General features: G+C 47.7%; 1 protein-coding gene across 1 annotated transcript in view; it reads left to right on the top strand.

The window, feature by feature from the left end:
* The first annotated feature begins 16,249 nt into the window (after nucleotides 1–16,249).
* DDX51 (DEAD-box helicase 51) overlaps nucleotides 16,250–23,119 on the top strand; it is a 35,470-nt gene continuing 28,600 nt past the window's right edge. Inside the window, exon 1 of the mRNA XM_068242559.1 lies at nucleotides 16,250–16,357. Within this exon, the coding sequence (XP_068098660.1) occupies nucleotides 16,335–16,357 (23 nt within the window). The 5' untranslated portion in view covers nucleotides 16,250–16,334. The remainder of the gene's footprint in view (nucleotides 16,358–23,119) is intronic.

Here is a 23,119-nt window from a genome sequence, read left to right as displayed (position 1 = left end):
GAAAGACACAAATAAGTCAGGGAAGCTGAGAGTCCCAATGAAGTATTTGGGGCTTGATTCACAAAAGAGTGCTAACTGTTAGCACGGCCGTTTTCGCGCGAATTTTCGCATTGCGCGTGAACGCCAATTTTCGCACGAAACGATAACGTTTTCGCGCGCAAACACAAATTTTACCGCGAAATCGATATCGTTTTTGCGCGAAAATTCGCGTTTGCGCGCGAAACCGTTATCGTTTCGCGCGAAAATTCGCGATCGCGCGCAATGCGAAAATTCGCGCGAAAACGGCCGTGCTAACAGTTAGCACTCTTTTGTGAATCAAGCCCTTTGTGTCCAGCAGGGAGTCCGTCATTGGGCAAGGGCTCTCAAAAGGCATGCGTGCGGCGTGTGGGGAGGTACACTCAGTTGCAGATATAATTCGATTTTCCGGTGTTGCGATACGAGGGGGCGGAGCATCGCACTGCAACGCTCTGGCAAGGTATCGAACCACCCTCAAGGTGCTCGACATCACATCCATAAGGAAAACCTACTGCTGTTCAAGTGCACTAAGCAGGATTATGACATTCTGGGCATGTCCTAAAACCTCGTGTGCAAGTCTCTCACTATGTGATCAATTGGCCAGCACTTCCATTAGGGCAAAGTCACCTCCCATTCAGTGGCATCACTATGGGAGTGCAGGTGTGTGGAGTCACCATCAGAAAGGTGACACCTGGGGGTTAATGCAGAATGAGCACAGCGGGCATACTATCTCACCTGTCCGGTCAGAGCACGCCTCCTCCTGTCTTCCTCACCGCATGCTCTGGCCTCTCCCATGACAAGGGGGTATGTTAAGTCAGTGCATGTAAGTGAATGGAGTAGAGGCGGCAGCGGGTAGATATAGGAGGCTGGAGAGCGCTGAGGAAGTAGGAAGGGGGAGTGCAGAGAAGGACGGGTAAGATATTATGCTCTGCTCTGCTTGCTTTGTATTGTTGGTGGGTTGAACAGAGGTAACTGGATACTGCTATTTGGGGTGGTGAGGGGAGGAAGGCCATCTAAAACTGCTAACTAGGGATGGGAAGGTGGGGGGACAAAAAGGCCACCTAATACTGTCAGCAGGTATTATGTGGGGTGGCCCCTGTTATTTTTCACCTTCAGGGTAGCACTTGATCAGATCATGTTTTCCTTCTGCCTATGTGAGCCCCCAGCAGCCTGAATTGTAGTCAGAGAGGATAGTCCTCCCTGATTCATAATCCATTTACACTGTCACATTATGAATTGCTCTTCAGTTCTTTATTTCTAAACAGATATATGGAGATATCGGTCATACTGTACATCTGCTTGTGGTCAGAGTGGATGTAAGATGGTTTCAGGACAAAATGACACCTCAGAATGGGTTGAAGATACGCAGAGTAAAGGAATCTATTTATTAATCTATGCAAGGACAAAGAGTCATTGGAACAAAATTAAAACATATTTTGTATTATGAACAAATATTTTAAAATACTGAAATAGCTCAGGCAATGTACTGAAGGGAGGACACAAAATATTTCACTTATCTTACATGTATATGTACCTACTTTTTATTCCACTAGTTATGTAGCTAGAATGAGTCCTTCTGTTTGACATGGCTGGCCAGGGTTTTAAGACTATGGGCTTGATTCACTAAGACAAATAGCATGCCTTATCAAAGTTAGCATGCCTTATCAAAGTTAACATGCCCTATCAGAGTGGCATAGCGAGCACTACGAACCCGCAGGGGCTCAGGGCAGGACGAGTGGAGCTCTCGTCAAAGATTGCCAGTTAGCAGGCATAAGGTTCGCTATGCTACTCTGATAAGGCGTGTTAACTTTGATAAGGCATGCTCATTTTGATAAGGCATGCTATTTGTCTTAGTGAATCAAGCCCTATGGATTTACTATCATGATACTTGCTACATAAGGGTGTATGATGCTGTTCTGCCCCCCTTAAAGTAGACCTGTAACCTTAAAAAAATTGATACTTACATCTGTAGGGGGAAACCTCTGGGTGATCCATAGGCTTCCCCGATCCTCTCTGACCCCTTTACCACCAACCAAGACCCTCTTCTTCTTCGCGGCTGTCCTCCCCTCCCTGTATGAACGCGACCACAACGTTGGGTTTTGCACCTGCACAGTAGCATGGAGTCGCTTGTGCACAGAGAAAAAAAGGCATGACCAAGAGGCTCCTGCACAAAAGGGCCGTACTTTGCGCCTGAGCAGTGTGGCCACGCTCGTACACGGAGGGGCAGCAAGCAATCTTCAACATTAATGTTGAAGATTATTTTGAGGGTTCCAGCACAGGAGGGGTGCAAGGACACTGAGAACGCCTCTGGACCATCCAGAGGCTTCCCCCTACTGAGGTAAGCATCTAACTTTTCTTTGTAAGGTTACAGGTACACTTTAAGGCACTTTCTTTGAAGTTGGCACACACGAATCACATAGGATTCTGGTAATAGGTTTTGGTGGATCTGCACAGCTGCTAGGTCTCTGCCTGCGTATTACCCTGCTGATAAGATTTTAGTGCTGAAAAGCTTAAAGAGTCATTGCCTCAGTTGGTTTTGCAAGCAAATGAAGCGTTGCCTCTAACAGCAGGAATACAACGATCGGGAAAGCAGCGCTGCATGCTACCCGGGATACAGGTATGCATACAGTCAATGAAAAGTATGCTTAACCTTTAACTGTTAATGAGCTCATTTTGAGGTAACGCACTGCCTTACACTGCAACACACCTGCCGCACTGTGAACAATGCATTGGTGGTGCATTCAATCGTGGCAAGTCGCGTGGTCGTTATGACACAATGCACCAACTGTGAATGGGGCCTAAATGGATGAGAGAGAGCTGAAAATTCAGTAACACAGAATGAGATAATTTATAGAAATAGGGGGAGAGTGGGGATTTCCATAGCTGGGCCAGGGATTTCCGTTAGTGGGCAGAGCTCTTGTAGACAGATAGTAAGCCTGTGGCAGGGCCCTCCCCCTAGTAATTTCCGTGAGTGGGAGCAAACACACCAGAGGTGAGGGGGGCGGGGCGCAGAAAGGCCCCCCAGGCGCTGCCACCGCTGGGCAAGCCCATCCGCACTCCCCCCCCCCCCCCCCCCCACAACACCCGGTGAAGAAAGAAACACAATTGTATGCTACAGAAGAAAATAAATAATACTAATAATAATTCATACCTTGTATTGGTAAATGCTTGGATGCAATTTTTAGGCATTTGGAAGCCAGTTGCCATTACTTATAAGATGGCTAATTGCTATTTAACTGCAGAAACACATTTACTATAACAGTACTATAATAGTACAATGAGTGTATGAATGAGGACCGTTACTGTGGACAGCATCTTTTTGACCATCCTCAGCCCAAATGCCTTATAAACATGTCCATGAAGATGCCATAGGACAATACAGATTTTTTTTTGGGGGGTGCTAAACCACAATCTTTGTGTTAACGAGGCTTCAGGGCATGTTGCCAGGGGCAGTACATCATTTTACAATATACCAAGTGTAAATAAGTATAACAAAAATGAACATAAGAACATATACATATGCTAGATTTCTGCAAAAACCACACAAGGCCTGGTTCACACTTGCAATTTAGTTCCACGCGGATCCGTGAAAACGCTCAGCTGTTTCCAATCCACTTCCCTACATCCACCCCCCACCCACAAAGAGGACTTTTCTCCTTAGAACAGTCTGTTTCTTCACTAGTATGAAGAATTTAAAATTGCTGCAGGAGGAAACTTGCGATCCGTTCAGCAGATCGTGCAGAACGGATCCGTTCAAATGGACGAATGTGAACGGATCCATAGGTTAACATTGGATTCCATCTGTTCCGATCCTTTCCCTTCCGATCTGGGAACTGACCATTTTGTAACACTAATGTGAACCAAGCCTAAGCCTTAGTGAAGGGGAGCTGTTGTTCAGGGGGGAGTTGAACATGGAAAATGGAAGCTGCTGAAAATGGAATGAGAAGGCTGCACAATGAGAAACTCCTTAAATAGAGTGACCATATTTTTGTGGGTCCAACCTGGGACGGGGGGGGGGGGGGGGGGGCGAAAAGTGGGAAGGAGTGAGGAGCACGCAGCGGCGAAGACTGGGGGAGGGGGGCCGCGCCGCGCCGAAAAAATGGGCGTGGCCATGACATTGTATGGGCGGAGCTAACGTAATGATGTAACAGCGAGGCATAAGAAAGCAGTGTTTACGCCATGATGTGGACAAACGAGACTTTGTATCATGGGTGTGCAGAAACTGTGTGATGCTAATAGTATACCGTAACCACAAAGCAGCAAACATAGCCATCTATGACCATTAAATAATAAATGCAGTAACAGTTACCCCGGACACCAGAAAATAAACGCAATAGGCAACATGTCAGTATAAAATAAATGCAATGCGGGCAAACATGTCAGTACAAAATAAACGCAATGCGGGCAACATGTCAGTACAAAATAAACGCACTGCGGGCAAACATTTCACCAGAAAAGAAACGCACTGCGGGCAAACATTTCACCAGAAAAGAAACGCACTGCGGCCAAACATTTCACCAGAAAAGAAACGCAATGCGGGCAAACATTTCGCCAGAAAAGAAACGCACTGCGGGCAAACATTTCGCCAGAAAAGAAACGCAATGCGGGCAAACATTTCGCCAGAAAAGAAACGCACTGCGGGCAAACATTTCACCAGAAAAGAAACGCACTGCGGCCAAACATTTCACCAGAAAAGAAATGCAATGCGGCAAACATTTCGCCAGAAAAGAAACGCACTGCGGGCAAACATTTCGCCAGAAAAGAAACGCACTGCAGGCAAACATTTCGCCAGAAAAGAAACAATGCGGGCAAACAATAACATTTCACTAGAAAAGAAACAATGCGGGCAAACATTTCACCAGAAAAGAAACAATGCGGGCAAACATTTCACCAGAAAAGAAACAATGCGGGCAAACATTTCACCTGGAAAAGAAACAATGCGGGCAAACATTTCACCAGAAAAGAAACAATGCGGGCAAACATTTCACCTGGAAAAGAAACAATGCGGGCAAACATTTCACCAGAAAAGAAACAATGCGGGCAAACATTTCACCTGGAAAAGAAACAATGCGGGCAAACATTTCACCAGAAAAGAAACAATGCAGGCAAACATTTCACCTGGAAAAGAAACAATGCGGGCAAACATTTCACCTGGAAAAGAAACAATGCGGGCAAACATTTCACCTGGAAAAGAAACAATGCGGGCAAACATTTCACCAGAAAAGAAACAATGCGGGCAAACATTTCACCTGGAAAAGAAACAATGCGGGCAAACATTTCACCTGGAAAAGAAACAATGCGGGCAAACATTTCACCTGGAAAAGAAACAATGCGGGCAAACATTTCACCTGGAAAAGAAACAATGCGGGCAAACATTTCACCTGGAAAAGAAACAATGCGGGCAAACATTTCACCAGAAAAGAAACAATGCGGGCAAACATTTCACCTGGAAAAGAAAGCATTTACTCACCTGGCAGAAGTGTCCGGCCTCTGGCGCGCTGCTCCGTCCCGGGACCGTCTTGTTCCTCCTGCTCTGGTCTCCCGCGCTGACAGGGCTACGGCAAGATGGCGCCCGAAGCCCTGTACTAGTGACACGAATAGGTCTCCAGTACAGGGCTTCGGCAGCCATCTTGCCGTAGCCCTGCTCGCCTGCCGGTGTCGGAAACAGACACCGGAAGAGGAGGCTGGAGCGGGGCTGCGGGCAATGAACTGGCACGGCGTCTATAGACGCCGCTGCCAGTTCATTGAGGAGAGAGTGGCCAGAGTCCCGAGGCCGGGACGTCCCGCTGCTGAAAGCGGGATGTTTCCCGGGACCTCATTAAGCCTGGGACAGCGGACCCCGAATCCGGGACGTGTCCCGGGCAATCCGGGACGTCTGGTCACTCTACCTTAAATAATGGAAGACACAGAGTCATTCATTCACCCAAGAAGGCTGTACCAGGAATAAGGGTCTGCTGTGTACAGGGGGAATTCTAGGAAATTGGTGGTTGCGTAAATATAAGGCGGCTCCAAATGTTTTGGGAGGGGTGCTGCACATGGCAAGTTCAATATGGTATGAGCACTCTTGCTTGACATGGAGAGACTATGGGCTCTTTCACACCAAAAAACTCGTTTTGCATTTCGCGATTTGCATTTAGTGAATTTCACTAGCTTGGCCTCAATTGAAATGCAGGAAAAATGCAGCAGAAGTACAATTACCTTTTTAGAAAATCCCATGATTCCAATTGTAACATTACTGTACTTGCATTTGGGAAGTCGCAAGCCTTTTCAAAATCAAAATGGAACACAGACGGTGTGAAAGGGTCCAATAGCACATAAAAAGGGTAGTTCCTTTACATGGAAGGGAGCAGTGGAAAGGTGTAATAGCGCCCTTTGGAAAAAAGAAAAAAACACACATTTGCCCCTGTACTGAAAGATATTGCGACTTGCCGTACAGAGCATGCTTGCTGTATGGACTGTGCATAACTGCGCATGCACGTAATCTTTCACTTATCCTGGCTGTAATTATTTACAACCACCAGTGTTTACTTCCCTTCATGGGGGGTTATTAGTTAACCACCAAGGGGGGGGGGGGGGGAGTTATTTCTTCCCTCCAAGGAGGGTTTTTAGTTGCCCACCAACGGAGGGGGGGAGGTTATAAGTTCCTTCCGGGGGGGTTATTAGTTGCCCACCAAGGAGTGGGGGTTATTAGTTCCCTCCAGGGGGGTTATTAGTTGCCCGGTAGAGGAGGGTTCAGTGTGAGAAATTAGAATAGGGTTAGGATGGGTTGCATTTTCTGATACTAATACCTTTAAAGGAAACCAGAGACAACTTAAGTTAAAAGTTTTATACATACCCGGGGCTTCCTCCAGCCTCATGCGCACGGATCACTCACACCAGGGGCGTAACAATAGACCCTGCAAGGGATGCCTCCGCAGGGGGCCCCAGAAGCCACAGGGGCCCCCGTGGGGGAAAAAGTTTTAGAGACTGACAAGCAACTAAGGGCATGGAGAGAAAATGTATTCTACTTTCGTACCATTGTTATGTTGACTGCATGTGTCCACCACACAGTTAAGGAATCATACACACTTTGGAATTTGTACACTGTCCCTGCTTCCTCCTAGGATTCGTAAAAAACATCTGTCTCACACTGCAGCAGTTCTGATGACTTCATGTACACAGAGGCGTAGCTAGGGTTTTCAGCGCCCGGGGACAAAGACTATTAATGCGCCCCCTAAGGTGAAGGGTCGTGACCAAATGTGGGCGTGGTTATGGGTGCTCCACATTTGGTCACGCCCCTTCAAATGTACATGGAGGTTAGCAGGCTCACGCTCACCCACCCTCCCTCAGTATGTACCTTCCAGCATGTTCCAAGACAAATTCAGCAATCATGAGCCCCCCCCCCCCATCAAGACAAATTCCACAATCATGAGCAAACATGAGGCCCCCAACATGACCAACTCAGCAATCATGAGGCCCCCAACAAGACAAATTTAGCAATCCTGAGGCCCCCAACAAGACAAATTCAGCAATCATGAGGCCCCTAACAAGACAAATTCAGCAATCATGAGGCCCCCAACAAATCATGAGGCCCCCAACAAGACAAATTCAGTAACGATGAGGCCCCCAACAAGACAAATTCAGCAGTCATGAGGCACATAAATAGACAGCATTTCACATAAATAGGCAGAATGCCCCCTTAATATGGTAGACACCTCTCACCTGGCAGCAGTTCCCCAAAATACACTCAATCTGACAGCAGTGCTTCCCCAAAAATAGGTAGCCCCAGGTCTATAGGTGTCCCCAGAATAGGTGGCCAGCAGTATAGATGTCCCCAGAACAGGTAGCCAGGGGTAGAGATGTCCACAGAACAGGTAGCCAGGGGTATATGTGCCCAGTATATGTAGGCAGGGGTATATGTGCCCAGTATATATAGTCAGGGGTATATGTGCCCAGTATATATAGCCAGGGGTATATGTGCCCAGTATATGTAGCCAGGGGTATATGTGCCCACTATATGTAGTCAGGGTTATATGTGCCCAGTATATGTAGCCAGAGGTATAATATGTGCCCAGTATATATAGTCAGGGGTATATGTGTCCAGTATATGTAGCCAGGGGTATATATGCCCAGTATATGTAGCCAGGGGTATATGTGCCCAGTATATGTAGCCAGGGGTATATGTGCCCAGTATATGTAGCCAGGGGTATATGTACCCAGTATATGTAGCCAGGGGTATATGTGCCCAGTATATATAGTCAGGGGTATATGTGCCCAGTATATATAGCCAGGGGTATATGTGCCCAGTATATATAGCCAGGGGTATATGTGCCCAGTATATGTAGCCAGGGGTATATGTGCCCAGTATATGTAGCCAGGGGTATATGTGCCCAGTATATGTAGCCAGGGGTATATGTGCCCAGTATATGTAGCCAGGGGTATATGTACCCAGTATATGTAGTTAGGGGTATATGTGCCCAGTATATGTAGGCAGGGGTATATGTGCCCAGAGTAGGTAGCCAGGGGTATATGTGCCCAGAGTAGGTAGCCAGGAGTATATGCCCAGTATATGTAGTTAGGGGTATATGTGCCCAATATATGTAGTCAGGGGTATATGTTCCCAGAGTAGGTAGCCAGGGGTATATGTGCCCAGAGTAGGTAGCCAGGGGTATATGCCCAGTATATGTAGTTAGGGGTATATGTGCCCAATATATGTAGGCAGGGGTATATGTGCCCAGAGTAGGTAGCCAGGTGTATATGTGCCCAGAGTAGGTAGCCAGGGGTATATGCCCAGTATATGTAGTTAGGGGTATATGTGCCCAATATATGTAGGCAGGGGTATATGTGCCCAGAGTAGGTAGCCAGGGGTATATGTGCCCAGAGTAGGTAGCCAGGTGTATATGTGCCTAGAGTAGGTAGCCAGGGGTATATGCCCAGTATATGTAGTTAGGGGTATATGTGCCCAATATATGTAGGCAGGGGTATATGTGCCCAGAGTAGGTAGCCAGGGGTATATGCCTAGTATATGTAGTTAGAGGTATATGTGCCCAATATATGTAGGCAGGGGTATATGTGCCCAGAGTAGGTAGCCAGGGGTATATGTGCCCAGAGTAGGTAGCCAGGGGTATATGTGCCCAGAGTAGGTAGCCAGGGGTATATGTGCCCAGAGTAGGTAGCCAGGGGTATATGCCCAGTATATGTAGTTAGGGGTATATGTGCTCAATATATGTAGGGAGGGGTATATGTGCCCAGAGTAGGCAGCCAGGGGTATATGTGCCCAGAGTAGGTAGCCAGGGGTATATGTGCCCAGAGTAGGTAGCCAGGGGTATATGCCCAGTATATGTAGTTAGGGGTATATGTGCCCAATATATGTAGGCAGGGGTATATGTGCCCAGAGTAGGTAGCCAGGTCAGGTGTCCCCCTCCCCAGCAGGAGGGGAGCAGCGCAGAGAAGAGTAAGAGCTGCTCTCTCTCCCTCACTCGCTCTCCCCTCCAATGTCCGGGTGGCTGGCAGCGGCGGGCGGAACTTACCTTCGTCTCGTCGCAGTGCCGGATGGATCTGCCACTACTCTGGTCGGGTCCAGACCAGAGCAGCGGCTGCGCACCCGAACTTCCGGCCGGCGCTGGAGCGAGACGCAGAGGCGTAGCTAGGGTTTTCAGCGCCCGGGGACAAAGACTATTAATGCGCCCCCTAAGGTGAAGGGTCGTGACCAAATGTGGGCGTGGTTATGGGTGCTCCACATTTGGTCACGCCCCTTCAAATGTACATGGAGGTTAGCAGGCTCACGCTCACCCACCCTCCCTCAGTATGTACCTTCCAGCATGTTCCAAGACAAATTCAGCAAAAATGAGCCCCCCCCATCAAGACAAATTCCGCAATCATGAGCAAACATGAGGCCCCCAACATGACCAACTCAGCAATCATGAGGCCCCCAACAAGACAAATTTAGCAATCCTGAGGCCCCCAACAAGACAAATTCAGCAATCATGAGGCCCCTAACAAGACAAATTCAGCAATAATGAGGCCCCTAACAAGACAAATTCAGCGATCTTGAGGCCCCCAACAAATCATGAGGCCCCCAACAAGACAAATTCAGTAACCATGAGGCCCCCAACAAGACAAATTCAGCAGTCATGAGGCACATAAATATACAGCATTTCACATAAATAGGCAGAATGCCCCCTTAATATGGTAGACACCTCTCACCTGGCAGCAGTTCCCCAAAATACACTCAATCTGACAGCAGTGCTTCCCCAAAAATAGGTAGCCTCAGGTCTATAGGTGTCCCCAGAATAGGTGGCCAGCAGTATAGATGTCCCCAGAACAGGTAGCCAGGGGTAGAGATGTCCACAGAACAGGTAGCCAGGGGTATATGTGCCCAGTATATGTAGGCAGGGGTATGTGTCCCCAGTATATGTAGCCAGAGGTATATGTGCCCAGTATATGTAGCCAGGGGTATATGTGCCCAGTATATATAGTCAGGGGTATATGTGCCCAGTATATATAGCCAGGGGTATATGTGCCCAGTATATGTAGCCAGGGGTATATGTGCCCAGTATATGTAGTCAGGGTTATATGTGCCCAGTATATGTAGCCAGGGGTATAATATGTGCCCAGTATATATAGTCAGGGGTATATGTGCCCAGTATATGTAGCCAGGGGTATATATGCCCAGTATATGTAGCCAGGGGTATATGTGCCCAGTATATGTAGCCAGGGGTATATGTGCCCAGTATATGTAGCCAGGGGTATATGTACCCAGTGTATGTAGTTAGGGGTATATGTGCCCAGTATATGTAGGAAGGGGTATATGTTCACAGAGTAGGTAACCAGGGGTATATGTGCCCAGAGTAGGTAGCCAGGGGTATATGCCCAGTATATGTAGTTAGGGGTATATGTGCCCAATATATGTAGGCAGGGGTATATGTGCCCAGAGTAGGTAGCCAGGTTTATATGTGCCCAGAGTAGGTAGCCAGGGGTATATGCCCAGTATATGTAGTTAGGGGTATATGTGCCCAATATATGTAGGCAGGGGTATATGTGCCCAGAGTAGGTAGCCAGGGGTATATGTGCCCAGAGTAGGTAGCCAGGGGTATATGCCCAGTATATGTAGTTAGAGGTATATGTGCCCAATATATGTAGCCAGGGGTATATGTGCCCAGAGTAGGTAGCCAGGTGTATATGTGCCTAGAGTAGGTAGCCAGGGGTATATGCCCAGTATATGTAGTTAGGGATATATGTGCCCAATATATGTAGGCAGGGGTATATGTGCCCAGAGTAGGTAGCCAGGGGTATATGCCCAGTATATGTAGTTAGAGGAATATGTGCCCAATATATGTAGGCAGGGGTATATGTGCCCAGAGTAGGTAGCCAGGGGTATATGTGCCCAGAGTAGGTAGCCAGGGGTATATGCCCAGTATATGTAGTTAGGGGTATATGTGCCCAATATATGTAGGCAGGGGTATATGTGCCCAGAGTAGGTAGCCAGGGGTATATGTGCCCAGAGTAGGTAGCCAGGGGTATATGTGCCCAGAGTAGGTAGCCAGGGGTATATGCCCAGTATATGTAGTTAGGGGTATATGTGCCCAATATATGTAGGCAGGGGTATATGTGCCCAGAGTAGGTAGCCAGGGGTATATGTGCCCAGAGTAGGTAGCCAGGGGTATATGTGCCCAGAGTAGGTAGCCAGGGGTATATGCCCAGTATATGTAGTTAGGAGTATATGTGCCCAATATATGTAGGCAGGGGTATATGTGCCCAGAGTAGGTAGCCAGGTCAGGTGTCCCCCTCCCCAGCAGGAGGGGAGCAGCGCAGAGAAGAGTAAGAGCTGCTCTCTCTCCCTCACTCGCTCTCCCCTCCAATGTCCGGGTGGCTGGCAGCGGCGGGCGGAACTTACCTCCGTCTCGTCGTAGCGCCGGATGGATCTTGCACTACTCTGGTCTGGTCCAGACCAGAGCAGCGGCTGCACACCCGAACTTCCGGCCGGCGCTGGAGCAAGACGGAGGTGAGTTCCGCCCGCCGCTGCCAGCCACCCGGACAGCGAGGGAGGGAGAGCACCTAAGGTGAGGGAAGGAGGGGGGAGATGGCCCCCCTTCCCCACCGTCCGCACAGCTCTCCCTCTTCTCTGCGCTGCTCCCCTCACCCCCCCCGCAAAAAAAAATTTTTTTAAAAAAACCCCCGAAGCTCAGCTGGGCGCCCTTGGGGACCAGGCGCCCCGGGGCACTTGTCCTACCCCGACCCCTCCTAGCTCCGCGCCTGCATGTACAACATTACAAAGGAGTCACAGTTGGAAAAAAAGTTGTAGACCTTCCCTAAGAAGACATTCCTAGATTCTTATAACACACAGGATAGTGACCTGACCTTGTGGTGTCTGATTACTGGACACAGTGGAATGGGAAAGATTGATGTCTGATTGTTGCTGCCTCATTGAGAGCTTGTTGTCTCATACTGAGTCCGAGATCCCCTAATAACAGTATCAATCAGTGACATTCTGAATGTTTTGCCAAAGTTACAGTGAATACTATATCTTCTGTTCAGCATGTCATTGTTGTTCCTCCATATAGCATGTGCTCTTATGTAGTAAAATAATACGGCTGTGTGTGTATGTATGTACTGGGAACAGAGCTGCAACAAGTCCTTGCCAGCTGCAAGGGGCTGGAGGAAGTCCCGGGTAAGTAGATCTGGGGGTAGCATAGATTGCCTGACATTTCCTTTAAGTATAAGTGTTTTTCCCTGCATGGGGAAAACACATTGGTCCTTTTCCTGTGCAGTAAGCGAGGGGGGTCTAAAGTTTTGCAGGGGGCCCAGTGATGTCTAGTTACGCCCCTGACTCACACGCCGCCGTACTCAGTCTTCTGTAACTTCGGGCAGTCTACGCAAGAGAAGTGCGCCCTCTACATATCTCTCCAGCAGCACGCCGGAGAGATACAGTGGGTTGCAAAAGTATTCAGCCCCCTTGAAGTTTTCCACATTTTGTCACATTACTACCACAAACATGCATCAATTTTATTGGAATTCCACGTGAAAGACCAATACAAAGTGGTGTACATGTGAGAAGTGGATCGAAAATCATACATCATTCCAAACATTTTTTACAAATAAATAACTGCAAAGTGGGGTGTGCGTAATTATTCGGCCCCCTGAGTCAATACTTTGTAGAACCACCCTTTACTGCAATTACAGCTGCCAGTCTTTTAGGGTATGTCTCTACCAGCTTTGCACATCTAGAGACTGAAATCCTTGCCCATTCTTCTTTGCAAAACAGCTCCAGCTCAGTCAGATTAGATGGACAGCGTTTTTGAACAGCAGTTTTCAGATCTTGCCACAGATTCTCGATTGGATTTAGATCTGGGCTTTGACTGGGCCATTCTAACACATAGATATGTTTTGTTTTAAACCATTCCATTGTTGCCCTGGCTTTATGTTTAAGGTCATTGTCCTGCTGGAAGGTGAACCTCCGCCCCAGTCTCAAGTCTTTTGCAGTCTCCAAGAGGTTTTCTTCCAAGTTTGCCCTGTATTTGGCTCCATCCATCTTCCCATCAACTCTGACCAGCTTCCCTGTCCCTGCTGAAGAGATGCACCCCCCAAGCATGATGCTGCCACCACCATATTTGACAGTGGGGATGGTGTGTTCAGAGTGATGTGCAATGTTAGTTTTCCGCCTTACATAGCGTTTTGCATTTTGGCTAAAAAGTTCCAGTTTGGTCTCATTTGACCAGAGCACCTTCTTCCACATGGTTGCTGTGTCCCCAGAGCAGGGACAAGGTCCTCCAGCACCCAAGGCTGAGACACCAAAGTGCGCCCCTCCATCCCTCCCACCTCAGCTGTCACACACTGATTGCTATTAGACTAAGAGGGCTACAGGGCCCACAACCTCCCCAACACCTTAATATCTAGTTATCTGGCTTGCAGTCACTGCTATGTTTCCCCTTTTTTTATTTCTTTCTGCTTCATACACAATTAGGAATGACAGCTGAATGAATTGTGCACCCCCTCCTACACTGCGCCCTGAGGCTGGAGCCTCTCCAGCCTATGCCTCGGCCCGGCCCTGTGTGTCCCCCACATGGCTTGTGGCAAACTGCAAACAGGACTTCTTATGCTTTTCTGTTAACAATGGCTTTCTTCTTGCCACTCTTCCATAAAGGCCAACTTTGTACAATGCACGACTAATAGTTGTCCTATGGACAGAGTCTCCCACCTGAGCTGTAGATCTCTGCAGCTCGTCCAGAATCACCATGGGCCTCTTGACTGCATTTCTGATCAGCGCTCTCCTTGTTCGGCCTGTGAGTTTAGGTGGATAGCCTTGTCTTGGGAGGTTTACAGTTGTGTCCTACTCCTTCCATTTCTGAATGATCGCTTGAACAGTGCTCCGTGGGATGTTCAAGGCTTTGGAAATCTTTTTGTAGCCTAAGCCTGCTTTACATTTCTCAATAACTTGATTCCTGACCTGTCTTGTGTGTTCTTTGGACTTCACAGTGTTGTTGCTCCCAATATTCTCTTAGACAACCTCACAGAGCAGCTGTATTTGTACTGACATTAGATTACACACAGGTGCACTCTATTTAGTCATTAGCACTCATCAGGCAATCTCTATAGGCAACTGACTGCACTCAGATCAAAGGGGGGCGAATAATTATGCACACACCACTTTGCAGTTATTTATTTGTAAAAAATGTTTGGAATCATGTATGATTTTCGTTCCACTTCTGATGTGTACACTACTTTGTATTGGTCTTTCACGTGGAATTCCAATAAAATTGATTCATGTTTGTGGCAGTAATATGACAAAATGTGGAAAACTTTAAGGGGGCTGAATACTTTTGCAACCCACTGTACGTAGAGGGTGCACTGCTCTTGCGCAGACTGCCCTGACTGCCGATACAGAGGAGTGAGGACGGCGGCGTGGGAGCGATCCATGCGCATGGGGCTGGAGGAAGCCCTAGATATGTATAAAACTTTTAACTTAAGTCGTCTCTGGTACACTTTCAAGAGGAACTGTAGTGAAAATAACATAATGAATAAAATTGCTTATAGTTTACAATATTTATTTATAGATTATTTAGTCAGTGTTTGCTCATTGTAAAATCTTTGCTCTCCTTGATTTACATTCTGAAATGTATTACTGGTGGTGACATCTTTATTACTGAGAGTTCTATGCACAAAGGGCGATATTGCTTGCTTGGCAGTTGGAAATAGCCATTATTTCCCATAATGCAATGAGGTTCACAGACAGCAAAATGTCAGCACCGAGGTCATGATATCACACTGCGGAAGGGGTTTCACCACAATATCCACAATACAGACTCTCTTGATGATCTAGAGAGAAGGTAAACATTTCTCTTAAAGAAAACCTGAACTGAACATTAAAAGTCAAAATTAACATACACAAGTCTTACTTACCTCCTGTGTAGTCTACTCCTCAATCTATTTTTCCTCTCCTGCGTCCTGTTTGTACACTGTGATCAATGGAATTCTCCGTCCTCCATTTTGAAAATGGCTATTACCCCATAACAGCTTCCTGGTCAGCACACTGTTAAACTGTAACATCGCCCACTTGAGCCATAGGGAAACATGGACACATCAGTTCTCCTCTCAGCTGTAACTGACAGCAACTGATATATAACTGACAGCAACTGATGTATTTCAGTTCTGACAAAATGTTGTCAGAACTGGAAGGGATCACTGTAAGAAGAAAATGGTGAGCTTCTGAGAGGAACTGATGGCAAGGTAACTATGTAATGTTCATTTGAAGTTACCTCATGTGTTTATTTTAAATAATTTTACTCAGTACAGGTTCTCTTTAAGAAAAGGGGGTATCGGCTTATGATTGGGATGAAGTTCAATCCTTGGTTAAGGTTCCGCTTTAAGTCAATAGTTAGGTTGCACTTTATGATACTAATACATATAAATTATTAATTTACAACCGGTTGAAAAATCTAATAAAATTGTAAAAACTTTCACCCCCCGCAATTATCAAGTGCAATAATGTATGTTACAACTGTGGCTGCACGTGTCTTAATTCAATAATATAATACAAATACATACAAATAAAAAGTAATCCAAATGGTTTTGGAGACAAGAACGTTTTAAAAGCTGATTCTGCAAAGTACTGCAATGCATTTGAATTGTAATGCCTCAAGAATGAAGAATGGCAGAAGGTTTGGAAAATATTCCAACAGTCCAGCAGAGGGCGCTTCGAGCATCCCAATCTCACTAGCCACCCTCTGGCACTCTATGCTGGGAATGCGGACGTCACTTTTGTGCGACGCTGCATGTGTGTTCCCATGTGATGGAGCAGTGTTGCTGCATTGCAGCGAATTAGCCGAGCATCCAGAATCAGAATGTCACTGTTTGTCATTAACAGGTACTGTGTGTGTGTTTATATAGACCTTCCCCATCCCTACTGTAACCAGAATCACCACGTAGCATGTCTTCTCTCTACAGTGCATGGTGACTGGGGCAGATGTGCCTGACTGTATATCAGTTCATTATGTCATCTCCTCGGTCCATTATCCATTACTTAATTTTGTCAGAGAGAGGACATATATATCTTGCTCTGTACAGAAGGTGCTTACATAGCATGGCTGGAGTTGTCTTAATGTATGCATTTCTGGGCTACCAAGTTACATTACATGGCATGCTGTTTTCTTGAATCTGGGACTCCAATGGTAAAAAATGTGGCTAATGTAAAGTTTTTTTTTCTTGTCATTTGGGGCATTTGATACCTCTTATTGCATTGCACTTACTATTTTATTGTAAGATTATTATAAAATAATGGAGAATAGGCTAAGGCAGTGCATCACACCTGACCACTTAGAAATTTTGGTACTTATCCGTTAGCCGGGCGCATCCGGCAGGTGGCGACAAAACTCCACCAGAGTTACATCTTTCCCTACTATCCATGTCGGCCTGGAGGGGGAATAGTAATTAGCGCCACCTGCCGGATGCGCCCGGCTAACGGATAAGTACCGAAATTTATTTATTTTTTTTCTCACATGAACTAACCAGCGTTTCAGCAATTCAAACTTTTCCTACCAAGTTTATTTCTCCCATCGGAAATAACAAATGCACTGCTGTACACCCGACAGATGCAGTGGCGGACATACGGCCGTGCAGTCGCACGAGGGCCCCTGAAGTTCCGTTTTCTTCAGGGGCCCATTAAGTATTTTTTTTTTTTTATTAATATTTTTTTCCCCCGGGGGGCCCCGACTCCTATCCTCCCTCACCTCGGGGGGCCCCCCTCCCGGTATGCGCGGCGGGAGAGCGGCAAATCCGGGTCTCCAGGCATGCGCTAGAGGGCTCAGCCTCTTGGTCTCCAATATGTCGACAGAGTTGGAGACCAAGCGGCTGAGGCTCTAGCGTCTGCCTGGAGAGCCCTGAAGACTTCCTGTATTTGCCGCTCGCTCTCCCGCCGCGCATATCGGGAGTGGGCCCCCCGAGGTGAGGAAGGAGGGGAGGGAGGATAGGAGTCGGGCCCCCCACCCGGATAGCTACTCAAAGGGCTACCTGCCTACCCACCAGGCTACCTAACCACCTACCCACCCGGCTACCTACCCACCCACCAGGCTTCCTACCTACCTACCCACCTGACTAACTAACCACCCACCTGGCTTCCTACCTACCTACCCACCCGGCTACCTAACCACCTACCCACCCGGCTACCTACCCACCCACCAGGCTTCCTACCTACCCACCCGGCTACCTACCCACCCACCAGGCTTCCTACCTAACCACCCACCAGGCTTCCTACCTACCCACCAGGCTTCCTACCTACCTACCTACCCACCCGGCTACCTAACCACCCACCAGGCTTCCTTCCTACCTACCCACCCGGCTACCTAACCACCTACCCACCCGGCTACCTACCCACCCACCAGGCTTCCTACCTACCCACCCGGCTACCTACCCACCCACCAGGCTTCCTAACTAACCACCCACCCGGCTACCTAACCACCCACCCGGCTACCTACCCACCCACCTGGCTACCTAACCACCTACCCACCCGGCTACCTACCTACCCACCAGGCTACCTACCCACCCGGCTTCCTACCAACCCACCAGGCTTCCTACCTACCCACCTGGCTACCTACCCACCCACCAGGCTTCCTACCTACCTACCCACCCACCCGGCTACCTACCTAACCACCCACCCGGCTACCTACCGGGCTAGTTACCAACCCACCCACCAGGCTACCTACTCACCCACCCGCCTACCCACCCACCAGGCTACCTACCTACCCACCCACCAGGCTACCTACCTACCCACCCACCAGGCTACCTACCTACCTACCTACCTACCTACCTACCGGGCTAGTTACCAACCCACCCACCAGGCTACCTACCCACCAGGCTACCTACCCACCCACTCACCCACCCACCAGGCTACCTATCCACCCAACCACCCATGGGAGCTGCACGCCGGATGGAGGCTGGGACAGGAGGTCTGCTGCTGCAGGTGAGTAAATGGTTTTGTTTTTTTATTTATATTAGCAGGTGTATGTTCTGGGCAGGTCTGCCACATGATTGCATGTATTTTCTGCGCAAATCTGCCGACATGATTGCATGTATTTTCTGGGCATATCTGCCAACTTGATTGCACGTATTTTCTGGGCATATCTGCCGACTTGATTGCACGTATTTTCTGGGCATATCTGCCGACATGATTGCATGTATTTTCTGGGCATATCTGCCGACATGATTGCACGTATTTTCTGGGCATATCTGCCGACATGATTGCACGTATTTTCTGGGCATATCTGCCGACATGATTGCACGTATTTTCTGGGCACATCTGCCGACTTGATTGCATGTATTTTCTGGGCATATCTGCCGACTTGATTGCACGTATTTTCTGGGCATATCTGCCGAAATGATTGCACGTATTTTCTGGGCACATCTGCCGACATGATTGCACGTATTTTCTGGGCATATCTGCCGACATGATTGCACGTATTTTCTGGGCACATCTGCCGACTTGATTGCATGTATTTTCTGGGCATATCTGCCGACTTGATTGCACGTATTTTCTGGGCATATCTGCCGAAATGATTGCACGTATTTTCTGGGCACATCTGCCGACATGATTGCACGTACTTTCTGGGCATATCTGCCGACATGATTGCACGTATTTTCTGGGCATATCTGCCGACATGATGTGTATTTTCTTGAGAAAACCTGCACAATTATGTGAATTTTCTGGGGAAAGGGTCACCAAAACTCGGGCCCACTGTCTTTGCGTTGCACTTTTCAAGGGAACCTGAGGTGAGAATAATCTTGAGGCTGCCATATTTCTCTCCTTTTAAGCAATACCAGTTGCCTGGCTGCTGTGCTGGTCCTCTGCCTCTTATTCTTTCAACCATAGACCCTGAACAAGCATGAAGCAGGTCAGGGGTTTCTGACAATATTGTCAGAACTGACAAGATTAGCTGCATGCTTGTTGCTGGTGTAATTCAGTTTATTACTGCAGCCAAATAGATCAACAGGGCCGCCAGGCAACTAGTATTGTTTAAAAGGAAATAAACCCTCACCCTCACCCCGGGTTCGCTTTAAGTTAGTTAGCTCCGCCCTCATCCGGTCATTGCCACGCCCATTTTTTGCCACGACGCTACGCGCCGCAGGTTCTATCCACACCTCTTTTTTGTGCCGCAGGTTGTAGCCACGCCCATATTTTGCCGCAGGTCGTAGGGGGCCCACAATTACAATTTTGCACAGGGGCCCACTGCTGGCTGTGTCCGCCACTGGACAGATGGGGTCACAATCGTAGTAAAACCACAGCTGTGGAAATATAAGGTAATGCAATCGCACATGCCTTTGCATTTCCTAGTTGAAAAGGGTGCTTAGTTGGGATGGACTGATCTTAAAGGGAACCTTAAGGCTGCTTTCACAGTAATATGTTACAGGCACACGTTAGTGCAGCCTGTAACGCAGCCCAACTCACAGTAAGGTAAAATCAATGGGCTGTTTACTGTGCCCACGTTGCATTACATTGTAACGCTGCACGTTCAAATAAAGTGCAGCATGCTATGTGTTCTACGTAGTTTTAGCCGCGTTAAACTGTGTGCACTTGCTCAGTTATGTTTTTTTTTTATATTTTTGGGCCGGAGAGGAGGCGGGGAGAGTCGGCTATTGTAGCCAGCCACATGGCTACTTAATATTCACTGCACTGCAGTGTATACTGGAGCGGCCGCTGATTGGCTGGCGGGACCATGTGATGCGGAGTGCTCCGATCACGTGGTCTCCGCAGTGCATAGGACACAAAAGGCGCACCAAGAGCTGCATAACGCAGCTCTAGGTAGCGTCCTCCTCCAACACTACCAGGTGGTACTTACCGGGGGTTTCCTCCAGGCCCTAGCTCCCAGCATGTCCCTCGCCGCAGCTCCCCCCGCAGCCGTTCGCCACAGGTCCGTCCCGGTCCCTAGCGATGACTGGAGCGGACTGTGCAGGTGCAGTAGTTCTGTGCCTGCGCAGTCCGCTCCGGGCCGATGTGGTGGTGATTGACAGCACCGCTCGCGCAGGCGCAGTACTGGCCGACCTGGAGGTCGCTCTGACGTCATCGCTGGGGACCGGGACGGACCTGTGGTGAACAGCTGCGGGGAGAGCTGCGACGAGGGACATGCTGGGAGCTTGGGGCTGGAGGAAGCCCCTGGTAAGTACCACTTATTTTATCCTTTTTCCCCTGATAACTCCTTTAAGTGAGAGGGATATGGATGTTTCCTTTTAAACAATAACAGTTGCCTGGCAGCCCTGCTGGTCTCTCTAGCTGCAGTAGCGGCTGAATCACACACCTGAAACAAGCATGCAGTTAATCCAGTGTGATGCATTGTTCACATTGCATTCCAATCACGTTTACGTTGGGCTTTTTTTGACATTTTTTTTTGCGATTTGTGTGTTGGGGTTTTTGGTAAGCGTTTTTCTAAGAGCTTTTTGGGCGTTTTCTGATTTCTAAGTGTCCTAGGCCTTATGTTTAAAGGGAAAAGGACCTAAAAATCCCGGAAACACTTCACATTTAAATTGACAGGGGAAAAAAATGCCCACGAAATCGCTGGAAAGAGCTCTTTTTCTAGCGCTTTGCGCTTTTTCTATGCCTCCCATTATTGCAAAATTGCCCTGAAAATGGTCCATGCAGTGTTTTTTTAGATTGGAAAGCGAACGGAACGCCTCAATCTGAATTAGCACATAGGAAAGCATGGTGTAAGCGTTTTCAGGGCGATTTTGAAAAATCACCAGCACTTAAAAACAATGAAAAAGTGCCTCTAGTGTGAACAAGCCCTGACTTCAGTCAGAGCACCTCATCTGCATGCTTGTGGAGGAGCTGTTGCTAAAAGTATTAGAGAGACAGGATCAGCAGGAGAGTCAGGCAACTGGTATTATTTTATAAGGAAAAATCCATATCCTTCTCAGTTTAGGTTCCCATTAAATATGGTGTATTTGTCTTGCTGATTTTTCCTCCATAATCCCCCACCCCATATGAGCCAAAACCAATTCCGAGTGCAACACCACCCTTTGTACTTGGGGAAATCAATTATTCTGATTGCCCATTTTTCTTGCTTCCAACATATCACCTTTAATGGACTTTCAATGTGAAATACTGCATGTATTTTTTTACTCACTTGGGGCTTCTTCCAGCCCCCCGCAGCCATCTCAGTCCCTCGCCTCAGTCCCAATCCTCCGTGTTGTCCCGCTGGCTGCCCGTAATGATAGGGATCCTGCCAGCAGGTCGAGTCTACTGTGCCTGTATACATCATCTGGCGCGTACTGCGCCTCTACAGTAGTTGAACGCAGGCACACTACGCGCCAGATGACCCGACCCGCCGGTGGGGTCGCAATCATTACGGGCGGCCAGCTGAACAACGCAGAGGACCGTGGCTGCCGCAAGGGGCTGAAAGAAGCCCCAGGGCTCATATGCAATTCACCTTTTCACCTGAGCTCCTAGGTGATAATTTTTTATCTTCTATTTAAAATAACTTTCCAGCATTTTTCAACTAAAAAGTATCAAAAAGTAAGTTAAAAAGTACTATCAAAACTATTTTGAGTATTTTCTTGCTTTCTGGTGGCTTAAAAGGCATTTTATTGACAAATGTAAAAATATAACCTAGGAGAAAACTCAAGTGAAAAAGTGAATTGCATATGGGCCCAGGTGAGTAAAAAAATAGATGCAGTATTTCACATCGGAAGTCCAATAAGAACTGTTCAGTTGGTGTTTAATATATCCAGCCTCTTGACATATAGCAAAGTTGTAATGAGATATTGTTATTCAGTTTATCCGTCAGTGGTTTTAATGTCACATACCCATTTCCTTTTTTAACAAAGGTTTTGTGTTCTTAAAGAAAACCTCTGAGGAAGAAAGGGTTACAAGTGTAATACTTTAGTAGTGGGGGGCCTCTGGATGGTCCAGAGACTTCCTAGATCCTCCACAAGCCCTCTACTGCTGCCCTCTTTTCCTATGTCTGCCCTCCCAAGTACAGGCTTCTACTGGGCTTGTGCGAGTAAGTTACATGCATGATCAGTCAATTGAAGCGCTCTTGCACGTAGTATGGATATGCTTGTACATAGTGGGAACCCAGCTCTGGAACAGCGGGTAGTACTGAGGTATTATATATATATATATATATATATATATATATATATCAGAATCAGAATTTATTTCGCCAAGTACAACGGTGGGTTGTACCCGGAATTGGTTTTGGCGCATACAGGGTCATTGATGAAAAACAAGAAAAATAGCACGGTTAAGCATGGTACAAACGTAGACATTGGACAAGCATACATAGGACAACATTACAGTTTGTGCGTACATTTAAGCAGAGCGTCGTATACAGGTAAGCATGGTACATACGTATAAACAATAAAAGCAAAAGCAAAAACAGAGCATTACAGCATACCTGTACGATTAAAGGACTTACGAGCCCAAAATGTCTAAAAAAGCAAAGTACCTGTAAGCTGTTTAAATGCACGGAGGACGCCGTCCGCGCCCTCCGTGCAGTTCCGCCGGGTCCCCTTCCTGAGATCGCCCCCCGCGCCGACCCCGACCCCCCCAGGCCGGGTCGGGCTCTCGTGCCGCTCTCAATATGGCCGCTTCCATTGGCCGCGGCTGCGCAGTCCGCCTGGCTGCGAGTGCGGCTGCGCA

This window comes from Hyperolius riggenbachi, chromosome 1 (genome assembly GCF_040937935.1).
Source record: "Hyperolius riggenbachi isolate aHypRig1 chromosome 1, aHypRig1.pri, whole genome shotgun sequence".
In the NCBI taxonomy this organism is placed as follows: Eukaryota; Metazoa; Chordata; class Amphibia; order Anura; family Hyperoliidae; genus Hyperolius; species Hyperolius riggenbachi.
The sequence above is the reverse complement of the archived record's forward strand: the minus strand, read 5'-3'. Positions and strand labels throughout refer to the sequence as shown.